Here is a 14,679-nt window from a genome sequence, read left to right as displayed (position 1 = left end):
TCGCGAGCTGGCGAGGTCGTAAGCCCGACAACCACCGTGCACGCACACTGTGTATAAGATTAGACGGCGAATTTGCCGCTATGTAGGCAGACGAGCACAAAAGCGAAACACACGAACGACGACACGAGTGTGTAGACGCACAATCCGCCAGTGCTATCGTTCTTTCTTTTCTTGCTTTTACATTTGTTTTTCTACCGATAAATATGTCCTTTAGCGAGCCGACTATATAGGCCAACAACGAGTTCATGATGTTAGATCAGGTGGCTTCCCGAATTACGAAAGGTCGTAAGAGCGCCGCGCTGGTAAATACAAAAGAAGGAAACTTAAATAAGATAGGTTTCTTCCTTTTGTGTTTTCGTCAGCTGCACGAACTCACGTCTTCGTTATGCTAAAAACAACTTTTAGGAGTATTTATTCGGACGCACTCCATATAGTGGTTGTCCATATAGAGGGTGTTTCAGTGAACACTTTCAAAAATTCTTAAAGGTTGCCTGTGCCAGATATATCACAATTCTCGTTCATGAGGTGTTTTATTACTTTCTTACCAAAACATCGTTTAATGCACTGAAGCACAAAAGTAACTGGAACGCCAATGTATTTCTCCGCAAAATTCGGAAATTAATATCTCGAAACTGGTGTCATCCTGAGAATTCGTTCCAAGTGGACCCACCTTGAGAACTCCACGGCCAGAATTTGTAAATTGCAATATGGGCCATAATGTAACTAGATACAAGTTTAATTAGTGATATTTGTTAATTAGTCGATTACGCATTAAATTTCTTTTTTGCAAGCAGTGTCCGCCGCTTCGAGTAGACCAGCTCATGAACTAGAATTGTGCTATCTGCCACAGGCAAGCTTTACAATATTTTTAATGTGTTCACTGAAACACCCGCTATAACACTACGCACTCGGAAGTCTGCGTGTATCAGCGCTTTTTCAATTTTGTACAAAACGAAATGCTGCAGCCTCAGAATACCATAATGGTAAATGTAGACTAACGCTCAGGTTCGGGATTTTCTAGGCGCTGAGAGGAGAGGGTATGTTTCCCGGAAAGGGCATAGGCGCTGACAGGTTGCGTTATTTGCGCCACCTTTGCGTGGAACCAAGTAAGGCTCGCTCCAGCCCAGAAGCCCGATCTGGTCTGCCATTGCAAGGGCGAGGTGCCTTTCACTTTTTGTTTTCAGTTCAGTTGAAGAAAAAAAAAGGGGGGGGGGGAGAGAACGATCGGATACGGCAAATAGAAATGGCCTTTTTTCTCCTCATAGAGTCAACAAAACAGAGGACAGACTGTGCCGACGCCACCCTTATAGTGCACCAAATGCTGAAGAACTCGAACAGCTCGTGGGGAGCTACTCAGTCGTATACCAAAATGGTGTGTCTGTGCAGTCAACACAAACCTCAAACGAAACCCTTAAATAATATCCTAGAAGAGATATGAGCGATGCGTTAGTTTCTTACTTTTCGTTCTACCATGCAGAAGAGTTGCGCTGCACCATCGTTGTTCGCCCTCTGCGGAGCAGCATGCACACTCCATCCTGCGCAGAGGAAAATTAGTGCCTAGGTGTCCTTCCACAACGGGATATCAGGAAATTAATAACGCGCTCTTAGAAACTGTAGGTGTTCGCGCAAGGGTGCACGTATACGCTACATTTGAGTCCGCTTGAATAGTGCACACGTGCATGAGAGGCAGCCGCTAAACATAACTATCATACAAAGTGGCGAGCATTTTATTTTCTCCTTCTCTGTTTTTCCACTCGCCTATAGTGCGAAACGATATAGTGATGTGTCACTCTATAACAAAAACCCGAGCGCACTTTCTTAAGCGACTCGCTTTACTTTTTTTTTTCTCAGTGTCACCCGCTCCTAAGCGAGCGCGTATGCATACGCGGTATACACGCCCAACGTGCCGCCAGGTCACGCAAATATCGACCTGCCCTTCCCGCAGGGTGACACCGCGGTGAAAGGTTAGCAGGAAAGCCAAGCCTGGCGGGGCCATGTTTGCGCGAGAGGGCTTGAGAAAAAGGAAAACAGCGCGGAGGAGCGCGATCGCAGCCGCAGATAACGAGGTGGCCGGGGCCTAAAACGACACGCGCCGCAAAGAGAGAGAGAGACAGAGAGCGCGCGAGCGAGCTAACCGAGCGGCTGATTTGCATATCGCGCCGTCGGCGACGAGTGCCGCCCTCGTCTGCTGCGGCGAAGAGCGGAGCCGCGGCCGTTCTATGGCGCGCGCCACTCGCCCAAATGGGCCGCCGCCGCAGCGACGCACACGAAAGTCGCGTCGACGTTTCGCACGCTTTAAGCGCGTGCTTATCGTCGGCCGGTGAGAAAGGAAGCGCAAGAACGCCCCCCCCCCTCTCGTCCAGTTCAGCCCCCACCCCTCGCGCACTGGTTTCGAATGCGCGCCCAGTCTTGTTGAGCGCGACGGTTCAGAATTTTCCTGTACTGTATGCTGATGATTATGGGCCGTACGGGAAAATATACCGCTTTCATGCGACCGTCGTCGCCGCTGGTGCTTCGTCCTGGGCTAAGCGCGTTTAGATCTATATCTAGCAACCGCGGAGCTTCAATCTTGGTTAATTAGGGTTTGGAAGGTATGTGTCACGAACGCGTTAGTGTCTCCAACAACCCTGGCAGCTTATGAGGGGAAAAATTGGTGCTTCCGAAGAACGTATGCCTATAGCGTGGTGGCTGCAAGGGCGGCTCCGTTCGCGGGTGTCTATCAAAGATGCGCTGTAGGCGATATCACTCAAGACCAAGAAAAGAAAAATGGCGAAAATAATATAAAAATAGAGAGGGTGGGAGTCGAGTCTCCGACTGATAAACATACAAATGACTCCACGAATGGCAACAAGCCGCATAGATATAACTCGGTGAACTCTGCCGCACGAGAAATGTGGGAAAATGGTGCGCCGGCTCTCTGAATGTGTCACAATTCCAAGAAGAAGGCAAACACGATTTCTTGGGCTTGCCGTTAAAGAGTGCGCGTACATCCGCTGTAATTTTCGTAACAATGCAGAGGTGTGTCTTGCTATTCGCTCCACGAGATGGTCACCGAAGCACCCGGGACAGCTTTCGTCTAAGCTGCACTTTCCTTGTCTCAGAATATTTCCTTATTTGTCGTCAATCTAAATGCCTGCTTTTGTGGAGCCTGTAATGCGCCCATGATACGCATTTGTTATCGGCTTTATCACCAAACAGCATGAGAGTGGGCTCCACTCTTCAACATGGCATCGATAAAACAAGGTCATTGAGCTCCTAGCCATGGCATCACGACAGTCTGTACAACCAAATGGCGAGAAAATGTCTCATGAATAGCGAGAAGCGGTGTTTATCATGGCCAGACGTTTATAGCGCCCTGGCTTTGCAATGGAAACATCAGACCGCTTGTATATGCCGTCGAAGCTCCAAGCTCAGGGCTCGCACTACTATGGGCAACCAGCGCATGCGAACAGCAGCGCCGTAGTGCGGATAAATGGAGAGTGGAGGAAGCAGTTTTTCAGTGGGACATGCTGCTGTTTATTGTTGGAAAATTGAGCACTCGTCCTGAGGCACATGCAGCTGTCCAGTTTCTGAGGTGACTGAGTACCGGCGCGGTATACATAGAACGTAAGAGCACATGTACTGCTGTGCACGCGCATGGCCATTGACTGGCGCTGAATGGATGCGTCGTGGTTGAAGCACTGAGCGCCGATGCAGGCGTCGGCCGTTTAAGTTCTCCCGGAATCACTAGCAGATGGTGCCAGAATTTTTGATGCGAAAGCATCGAATGGCCCATTGAGCGGAAAAGCCGGCGTCTGCACCGAAACGGTGCCTAAATTCCCATTGGCTGTGACGTCACGTTACGTGCGCGCCTCGCCGGAGCAGAGTGGGCGAAAGGGTACCCCTGCTGCACGCGCTGGTGCATCACTTACTGCGTGAGGGCATCGCGGCGACGTCACGTGATCCTCGATCTCGGAAGCCTGTGTTAACCACGCGTGCTTCGCCTCGGTAACCGCTATAAACAAAAATAAGGTACAAAAATGTTCCGAAGGGAAAACGTTCGCGGTAGTGAGTTTCGAACTTGCGACCCGACGCTGAAGAGCCGAGTGTCGTACTTACTGGGCTAAACCAGCGCCTCCATAGATTGCAGGGTTGTGTGCTCTGCTTTATGACATCATGCCACTTAGACCGAAATTCCCATTGCCAAGCCCAGCGTGGCGAAAGCGGTGACGCCAACAGTACTAGGCTTACTCGGGAGCGTACACATTAGATTCTATGACAGTTGGCCAAGGTATCGTGACATCACGAATCGAAGTGCACCGGCCTTGTGCTATGCACCGGCCTTATGCCCCGGGCTTGTGCTGTGAGCTGTTGGCCAAGCATTCCGACGCGCAAGCTTGCCAGCGAGGAGTTCATAACTCGAAGGACCGCTCAGCGGCGTTCAAATGGACATTAATGCTTTCGCATTCGCAACTCATAAGAAGTGCTTAGATGTCCTTGGATCTTTTTTTTTATAGAAGCACGCTGTAAGAGCCGTACAGCGCTTCAGGACCACCGGATGGTTCCCGGTAGGTGCAGTTGTGGTTTTCCCATGCAGTTAAGTCGAACAACGGTGGCTTTCGTCTACAGCGGCATCCTAAGAAAGCGCATCAGAAGCGGAGAATTATAAAAAGAAATACTGAAAAGGAGAATAATGACGAACAGAGTGTTCTATGATGCCGCTGGCGCTGCTTGTGGGTATACTGGCCGTAACGAGCACATATCTTCTCTTAATCCGAGCGCTGCAGTTGTGCCATTTCAAGTGGACAAATATTTAATCCGCGATATTCTCTTGCAACGCATGCACTAAAAAAATAAAAAAGAACAGCGAAAAAATACGGATACACACGTTTCGCTCTTTTTCGCTGTTTTGCGCTAATAGTTTCTCAGAAGTTTATTTTGGACGAAATTTGCCCCTCCACACATTAACTCCTTGATATCTCGGCGCTGTATTATATACACCCATCAGGTACTTGAGCCCGTATGGTTTGCACGCATTTGAGCCTGTATACGCTATACGTACACTTTGGGAGAAGTACGCGCTAAGAGGAACATGTGGCATTTGACAAGTTGGCAGCACGTGCCTGTTAGAGTGCATATTTGTTGATGTCAGCGTGCACCCTATTCAAGTTTATCTTCGCAAAGCTGTAACCACTTAAAACGCATGCACGTATCCCGGAGTGACTGCAATTTTGGCTATTCGCATGTGCGCATACTCATAAAAGAGAGTATCGTCAAAGGGACACTAAAGATACATATGTTATATGTTGGTAGGCTGCACCTCTGTAGCGCTAAATGTGTCGGTCTTGCTGTACAAACCGAAACAAAGCTGGAGGTACAGGCGGCGATGCCAGCTTGTACCTCTCGCACAGGGTGTCCGTGGCGCCGTACGTTCTTATAGAATGTCTGGCGAATTAATTGTTTAATGACATAGAGAATCGCACTGCACTCAGAAGTAAGCTCAACAAAAAATAAAAAAAAAATAAACTTTTTTTCGCGACTTTTCCTCCGTAAATGCATGGTCTCAGAAAGTGTACAAAAACGTCGCAATGTCCGTGGTGCATCGCTGAGGTCGCGATTCGGGCGCGTGGTATTAAAGAAAAGGACGTTTGGCATTGATTTTTTACCGCTAATAATCGGCCTTCCTGCCGCTAGAAAAGTGCAGATACAGCTTTTTGAGTGAATGCTCTGGCAGCTTTAATTCGCTTTAGTATTTCTCTTTAGTGCTTTTTTAGACCCTGTTGTAGCAGCGATATACACCAAAGTGAGTCGGTTATAATACAGTGCCCTCAACGCTTTATTATGTATATATAGAGCAGCAACTGGCATCCACCTGAAAGTGATAAGAAATGGTAATTTTGCCTAACCGTTTGAGTCGTCGAAGAGATTGCCCTCGTCCAACCATCTGTCCAGTTAGTGGTGCGAGTGCTTTTGAAATTGGGTCTTGTTCGGCTCGATACCACTGTCGAGGCCGAATTTTTCTTCAACTGCGAGGCTTTCTTTTTGGAGAAGCGTCGCAGTTGAGTTTCATGCTACTTTCAGGTGAATGCCCACTTTTAATAATCTTACTCCACCTTGCGTATTTCCGCCGAACCTAATTGATTAAGATCTTTTTGTTCTTTTAATGTGCATGGCAAGATAGACTTGTTTCTGTACGTTTCACATCGTACCCGCTGTTACCCCTGCGCTATACGCGCTATCTGCATTCGATTAGTGGCGACCAATTTCTGGTCTTCGAGTGTGGCTGTACTGTGATTGAAATCGTCGTTTCGGGTGATTTCGTCTCACCGTCCCGCTCGCTTCTTTCCTCTTGCAGTGACGGGCAGCGCAGTTGCCAGTTCTGCGGTGGCGGGCATCCCCGGCGCCGATTACGCCTACGCGTCGCCCTACACGCAGTACTCTTCGGCGGCAGCATACGGCGCCTACGGCTACGGCTCCAGCGGAATCATCAGTGAGTGGGCCCCCGAGTGCGCCCTACCTGGGTCCGCTTGCCTTTATTTTTACACCTCTCTCCTCTCCGCGTAATGATTATGTCACGGATTCCATCACTGCAGTGTCCGCGAAAACCTTTGCCCATAAACGCCATGAACCACAAATGCACAAGCGTAGAGTAACTTACACTACACGTCAGAATCGTCATCAACATTTAGTAGATTAACGGCTTGTAAAGGACTACAGTATAACGCACATTATTGTACCCTTGGCTGTAACCAGTAAATAAAGCTGTAAGATTTCTGCAAGAACACGCGTAGAATTGGGTAGAATCGTCACTCGTGGTTTGTAATGGTCGGTTACGGGTATGTGCAGAACATGGCTTGGAGTTCGCCTCGGTACTGCTACATGCCAGCTTACTGGAAGACACCTGAAGAGAAAGAAAAGTTGTTTCGTCAATGTTGTCGGCATGATCAGCGCTTCAGCAAGCAGTTCAAGCGTATTCGAGTTGCATTCCACGCGTGCATTCTATAATGCTAACATTGCAAGTAGTCGTAGGCTGTCTGAAATTGCGAGTATACATATTGCAACGGGAGTCCGGCGCCTTTAACGGACTCCAAGCGGTACACGACACGCCCGAATCTCAGCCGTTCCAAAAACCAACTATTCCCTTGACCCACTGCTGCTCTATCCTTCTATATGTTGCAACGCGTCTTCTGCCCTTCTCTTCCTCATCTTTCACTTACGGCGTTCTTCGTTACCGTTACTCTCGCCGCCCCCTCTCCCTTTGAGTTAGCACAGAAGTCAGACAGGCGTCTATTAGAGGTTGCACGAGGGACGTGAGGCTTCACATGGCTGGCATGAGCAGGAAAAGTGCGTTTGCGACGGTCGTCATCAAGTTCCGGAATCGCCGCTAAACGAGACGTCACAGGACCCAGAGCTTTCACTACACGGAAAAAGACAGAAAACCGGGAGGAACATTTTTCGCAGCGTCGATAGGTAAACGCAGTGCCCGTCGAACCATGACTAAATCGCCCAGTTGGAAGGAGACTTTGCTGAGAAGACGTATTGAAAAGCGCTTGATGATGCAGTATATTACTAGCCGAGCTCGGAGGCGAGCCTGGCGCAGGGTCTCGTTGGAGTCCACTTTTGCAGAGCGTTCTTTGCAGAGGCGTGTCGAAGCCAAGAAGGTGTTCTTGCGGTAACCTTGGCGTCCTCTCGTAGAGCAGCTGAAACGGCGTGGCGCGAGTGGCTTCCTGTTGGCACGCGTGTAGGGCGAAAACCGCAGCAACGACGTAGTCATCCCAGGCGTCGCGTATGGGACAGACGTAGGAGGAAATGATGTCCTTTATGGTGCGGTTGGTACGCTCGACCTGGTCCATTTGTTTGTGGATGTTGAAGGGATGCTGCAGCGTGACGTATTCCATGTTTAGACAAGAAAGTTTTCAAGACACACCCTTCTCTTTGCCTTGCCCCCCTCTTCCTCTTCTTTCACTTGCGGCGTTCTTCGTTACCGTTACAATATATATAAACGTCGCTTGAAAGTATTCCTTAAGACTGCCTTGTGAATCAGCTGAACGTCCACTTATCAGCGTAATACTCATCTTCCAAATTCAGGAATAATGTTTGTGCAAGTATGTAAGCCCGCCCTGGCGCGCGTATTTTATTTGTAATGATAACTGCCATTTTATTCATGCTTTTGTGTAAGTAGGCGGAACAGAGCTGTTTTGTCTGGAAATGCGGACTAATCTTCGTGAAAGGGTTTGGAACGGTGCTGTCGCGTGTGTCTTTTGCGTTTCTGTGTGTCAATTGATATATCGCCTTTGCGTAAGTACCATGGACGAGGCAATTAAAGCCGGTCAATACGCATATGTGGGACATACAAGCAAGAAAAACGGGGAGAAAGATGTTCTGTGGAAAGAGAGTTTGTTCAAAATATTGCTGTCAAGCTTCACCGCAGTACATGCTCTTGTTATAATGTAAGGATTCTTCTCGTTCGATTTTATTCCTGTCTTATCAGTCACAGTTCACAACCAGTCGATCCCGTTAATAGCGTGGGCGGAGCAGCGCACTGACCACTGACGAAGCGCGAAAAGGAATAACGTTGGTATATAATCGTTACATTATCCCGACAATGACGCAAGTGTTGCAGAAATTGGCACGACACCGTCTCCTTCATAGAGCTGTGCCGTGCGGTGAAGCACGCTTGCAATATTTTCAGTAACAGTTTCGCATCGTACGAAAAACAGTGATGGATGCCTGTGCTTTGGTCGTATATCTCACCCGCCACGCCTTTGTTTTCGTCTCCTCCCTTTCCCCGCTGTTCCCGCATTGCAGACCCGTCCTACTACTACGCCCATAGCGCCAGGACCGGGTCGGCCGGCACGGGCCTGAGCAGTGCGGGTCCGCTCAGCCCCAACGCGTACAAGGGCGAGCGCTGCTGACACCTGCGGGACGCCTAAGGCCCGCCGACCGCGTCCACGGGACAGCAACGCCCCCCATGCTCTGCCGCCGGCAGGCCTCCGCCATTGCTTCGCTCACTCGTGCAGCACTGCGGAGTGCAGCAGAGCGCAACAACGGACCTGAGGCCCGAAGGCCGAGGCGGCAGAGGCAGCGGTGACGGCGGCGACCATCTTGCGCAGGCTCCGGACTTGGCCGCCAACTTTTGCGCCGTTCCTCGTGTGGAGATGATGGTGCCTGATCGGGACAGACGGACGAGGAAACCGCGGCGGAGGCAGCCGCCGGCGGACGAGTGTGGCGCGTCGATGCGAGAACCGCGCGTCGGTGGTGATCCGTTCCTCGCGAAAACCAAAGATCTTGTGTCCGCCTTGTGGACTCTTTTGGACTTGTGCGAAGCGCGTGACGCGCAAGAACGATGACGACGGCGACGACGTTTAACGGGGGCCTCCGGCGCACCACGTCGTGTGTGCGGCACGACAGCGGCGCGCCACATTGAACGCGCGGGGCGGCTGCGCGAGACGAGGCGATGTACAATACACATGTGGCCACCCAGAGCGTATACAACTACCAGAAGTCATTCTGACGCCGCGAAAGCAGCCGCGTGGCTCCCCGCCTGGAGGAGCGCGCCCGCGACCAATGCCTTTGCGATGGCGACACGATAGCCGGTGGTCTCCATGGATCGCCGATTTGTATCTGCGCATCAGGTCTCCGCGGAAGCTCCACCTCGTGCTGCTGCTGTTACGCTGTGGAATCTCGCTAAAGATGGTCTAGGGCCCTTTGTGAAATGACAGCAGCGAAAAAACTATCACTGCGCGTGAAAAGTAATTAAGTTAAGCAGGCAGGCGCGATAAATCAGTTCTCAAGAAAAGTGAAGGTGGCAGGAAGAAAAAAAAAAAGATACTTATTTGATTCCCGCGGCAAACATTTCTATCTGTCCATTTGCATAACGCGCTAAGGCAGTAACTAGTTAAACCCTCAATAAAGACAGGTTCTGTCAAGCGAGAAAGCATTGCGCGGGAGTTGAGCAGTTCTTTTCTTTAAAAAAAAAATAAAGAAGAATGACAACACACATACAGTCTTACATATAACTGAAATAAAGGAACTGATTTTGATATACTGGAGCGAGAAACCTACGCCAGCAGATGATGCACGTGTGTCAAGTGCGTTAGTACAACGAGGGGAATCCTGCTGAGTATCGGCACGTGGGCATTTTTAAGGTGCGTAACACGCGTTGAGGCGCAAGGAGCCACGCGGCGACCGCTTTTGACGCTCAGAAGTGTCTGTCGCTCCCGCGGCAAGCGCTGGTAGTTGGTGTAAAACGTTCATCTTCGCCGCCACGTCTCAGAGACATAAGAAAAAAAAACGAAACCCATATGCTGTGGCGCAAGAAGTGTGACTTGATCTGGTCGCCAGGATATTTCTATCCATCCTTACATCAACTGTGCTTATTAGTTTACATCGACAGCCTTTTACCCGTGTACCCTCTCCCCCACCCCCTCCTCCCTCCCTCCCTCCCTCCCTCCCTCCCTCCCTTGTTCGTTTTTATTTTTGTTTCTCCCTCTGGAGGACTGTCCTCGTGCGTATTATTTACGGCATAGCACTGCGTGTATTTATCGGAGGAAACGAAACACAACGCAGAAGAGGTATTACGTCGCCGCTCTACTTTGTATCATACAAGGCGTAGTTCCGGACGACGGCGACGCTGCTGATTCTACATGGTCTCACGCCACGGTTTGCTCAAAGTTTTACGTTTGTCTACGCACACGTTTACCTGTCTGCGGAGTAATTTCGCAGTTTCACAGCCACCACACGAAAAGGAGAGAGAGAGAGAGAGAAAGAAAAAGAAGAATGTATTGGCTGTAACGTTATCATCACGTGTTCCTGCAAAGAAAAAAAAAAGAGCGATCCAATGGCCAAGTGCATATTGTTGCTTATCTGCATGTTGTTATACGACGGCGCAAGCGCAGAGCTGGGATGCGAGCTTCGTAGTTCAGCGGCAGTGGCTGGCGCTCCTCATAGTTCTTACATTGTTTTAGGCGCCGGCTACTATACTGCGCGAGAAAACGAACAAAGTTGTGACGAGACAATTGGCTTGGAGATTCGTAAACTTTAACTGCATTTCATTCGCGGCTAACTCAGGTCATTACTTTTTTTTAAAATATTACGGATGAAAAACGCGTCGGACGTCGTATATCAACAGCTCTGAGAAACGACACGTCCAGAGTTTATTTAGTCCAGTCGAAAAGGTACCAGTAGATGTTATGTTTGAAGAAGATATCATTTGGACGACGTCTGGCGAAAATAATATTAAGTCTGTGGTATAGTGGCTTTTGTCAGAGAGAGAGAGAAAAAAAAAGGAAAGAAGGCTGAAAACATGGAGGCCCTGCTGGAAGGCCGAAAATATTCGCATCCAATACCTTGCCTTCCTTGGTGAACATCCGCGAGCCGCCGCTGTACCGCCAAGCTCTCGTCGGTTGCGAAGCCTGCAGCCGCTTCACGAAGCCGAACCGCAGGAGTCGACTTGCGCTTCGGCTTCTCGCTGTAGACGACGTAGATCAGTTCATTGTATAGTTCATATGGTTCACCCCTTTTAAGTGGCATGCTTTTCGAATGTGTATTATGTGTTACTAATTTATACAAACCCTATGACGGAAGATGATAGAAAGAGGGGCGGGAGAAGAGGCGCGAAGGACAGAGAGAGCCGTTCACCTGCGAAAGAGACGATGTACATTATTACCTTCCGCCGTGGTTGTGTCTGCTTGGTGTGCGAGTTTTCTTGTGTGTGCGACTCGTTTCTTGGCTTGCGCTTATACACACTTGTTAGGGCGTAACGAATGATGCCGCGTGCGACATTGCAGACGGTGACCGCGGAGTTCTTCCGGACAGCCGCGTATCATCCCGCTCTACATGCGAAATCCCCTCGTCTTTCTCATGGCAGATGTTCACTTCCATATCCCCCCCTCCCTCTCAAAAAAGGCATGTTGTGTGTTGTAAGGTATTTTTAAGGAGGACAACATACAATACGCGTCGTCTTTTTGTTGCTTTCATGTGGTGTTCTGATTTCCTCTTTATTGCCTGTTTTTTCGTGCTTTGTGTTGCCGCGTTTGTATTCGTACTTTTTTGTTTTTGTTCATCTTATTGTTTCTGAGAGTTGCACCCTGTGATGAAGAACGACACCCTGTATATAGACATCACGCCGTAGGCGCTTTATTTTTTTTTTTTTAGTAGCGATATAAGTGAGTGACACAAATGAGGAATCTTTTTAGAGGATATTGGTTACATTTAGGAGCGGCACGATGGTTTCAGGTGCTGTGAGATGAAGGCATCGCCGCAGCTTTTTTGTGTGCTTTAAAGCTTTGACAGCAGAAATTATTGTCGCCGCTTCCGAAGGACGCGGACAGAAAGAGTGCTGATGAGAAGCGTTTCACTCCGGTGTGGCGGCAAACGAAAATGGTAGCGAAAGGTGGGCCCATGAATTTCGTGGAGCTACTCGTTACTCTCTGAAAAATGAACGATTGTTTCCGCGGACACTCCGAGGCATGAAATTACGGCGGCAGCTACATTAATGAAGTTGGTTGCGGCGCACACCAAACTATTCTTTTTTTTTCTTTTCGCTCTCAGTGCAAACTGTAAACACCTGACAATATTGCGTAAAGGTCAGCTACTTAAGAATGTTATTGTGTGTTCAGGAGATGAAGAATGTATACCGGTGTTTTGCTGGGAGTTCGCAGGGCGCCGAACTCTTGCGTATAGCGTCCATCTCTGTCTAGAAAGGCCACGAACGTTCCTCAAATGCGGTCACATATACATAACGTGCGTGTAGATTTAATCTGTTCTCTTCAAAGATAATATATGTTTTTTTTTAATTTGATCAATCTGCTCTGCACAACACCTGTTCTTGGCCCAACAGTAGCGGCTGGCTCAAAGAAGAGCATGGCACACTGCTTAGAAAGGTGGGAGTCATTTTTTTTTTTTGCAGTACCCCGGCTGATCGGTAGACGCAATTATTTCTGACAGTTCTTTAAGCATGTCACGTGACATACTAACTTGAATGCATCAATCTGGAAACTTAAAATCTTGTTCGTGAAAAGTCAAGCGGATAAGACGGTTTCCTTTCATTTCTTGGCTCTTCGCGTGCATCTGCCACCATTCCTTGCCTATAGCGGAACTTCGTGTTGACCGACTATTGTGTATTCAAGCAGTGTGCGATGCCTTCCAATGTGCTGTACAAGAGAATGAGGTATAAAAAAAAAACAACAGGAAGAAGACATTTGCGCTTGGCGCTGAACGAACTCGACGCTGAATGATGTTCTGTCGGCTAGAGGCTACGCGCGGCTCTGTATCTTTTCTTTGGTTGTGTACATGAACAGGTTGCCTGAACAAAATGTACGTGTGCGGGGCTGAGTGACTAGTGTGCAAGGTTTGATGACTGCGTGAAATAAAACTCGATGAGTATATACTGTCTAAGTTTTGGTTCTCTTTCCTTGAGCGCGGAATGCGCTTATAGGATAATGATAAATTCTTCGCAGCGAGCCTTACGAGAAATCTTGTTCGTGGACTCACATGTAAATACATGGGAAAGGAAACACTTTTCGTCGGCAACCACTGCACCAAGTTTAATGAGGTCTGGTGCATTTAAAAGAAAACGTTAGTATCTTCTGACTGTTGGTAGCGCATTTTCGATATAAGCCGTCAATGCTTCAATAAAAATGGTTCAAAATCGCGAATTTTCAGGAAACTAGGCTATCAAGTTTAGAACTCTGTAACTCAGCAATGAAAGGCCATATCCTAGTTCTGTAAATTGCATCTACTAGTACTTCTAAAGCGGCCAATATTTATGTAATAAAGAAAGCTGTCAGATATACCACCGAAATGTGAGTAGGACTTTTGCGAAAACCTTCTAAAGAAGTAATAAATTAACGTTATATATAAATTGATACACTAAATTTGTCCGCTTTCGATGCTCTAACGGATGCAGTTGACATAACTGTGATATCTGTTCTTGGTGCAAAGCTACGAATTTGTAAACTTCTTGCGTCTATATTTTTTCCAGATTTACCCCTTTTTGAAAGTTCTTGTTAAAATATTCACGCCTTGAATAAAAATTCCGCTTCCAACAGTCACTGGAATTTGACTTTTTTTTTTCTCTCAAGTGCAACAAATTTCACTAAAATCGGCCCAGTGGTTATCCCAGAAAAGCGTTTCTACGTGTGTTTGGATAGGCGGCATCGGAGTTGGGCCCGAGCTAAAGATTCCTCTTAAAGATTCCTCTGAAAGATGTCGTCAAGCAGTTACAAGCAGCGACTCACAAACAGCCAAGAGATGATTATAAAAGTCAACGCGTGGCAGGGTCCAGTAGCAGCAAATTATAAATTGGACTCAACGTGAAGAGGGTTCACAGGAAACACATCATTAGCATTCAATCCGATATCTTCATTAGCTTAGGCAAAATGCAATTTAGGAAATTAGTTAGGCAAAAAGAAAAAAAAGTGGCCGATGTGATGCATCACCAAGATATTTATTAATGGAATATTCATCTGCAGGGCCGCACTGCATTTACCACAGGTGAGTGACCATCTGTCATAAACACCGGTGTGCGGTATTTAAAAGGTAAGGTAACTAGCAGCGGTCTTGTACTGCATAATGTTGAGGAGTGCAGCTGAGATCCACGGTGATGCGTCTTCGATGGCGCAATGCATAGGAGAAAACTTGTTTCCGGAAGTTGGAGAGAACCCTCGCTTTGCCACTGTAATCGCAGCTTGCTCTAAG

The 14,679-nt window shown here is 48.2% G+C and overlaps 1 protein-coding gene across 6 annotated transcripts in view; it reads left to right on the top strand.

Annotated features, from left to right (window-relative positions):
* Positions 1–13,367, top strand: part of sv (paired box protein shaven) — a 244,571-nt gene extending 231,204 nt beyond the window's left edge. For all 6 annotated transcript variants that reach the window (XM_075687997.1, XM_075687984.1, XM_075687991.1 and 3 more), the window contains 2 exons: positions 6,335–6,469; positions 8,788–13,367. In XM_075687997.1, the coding sequence (XP_075544112.1) occupies positions 6,335–6,469; positions 8,788–8,894 (242 nt within the window). In that variant the 3' untranslated portion in view covers positions 8,895–13,367. The remainder of the gene's footprint in view (positions 1–6,334; positions 6,470–8,787) is intronic.
* The last annotated feature ends 1,312 nt before the right edge of the window (positions 13,368–14,679 follow it).

The sequence above is a fragment of the Dermacentor variabilis genome, chromosome 1 (assembly GCF_050947875.1).
Source record: "Dermacentor variabilis isolate Ectoservices chromosome 1, ASM5094787v1, whole genome shotgun sequence".
Taxonomy (NCBI): Eukaryota; Metazoa; Arthropoda; class Arachnida; order Ixodida; family Ixodidae; genus Dermacentor; species Dermacentor variabilis.
The sequence above is the reverse complement of the archived record's forward strand: the minus strand, read 5'-3'. Positions and strand labels throughout refer to the sequence as shown.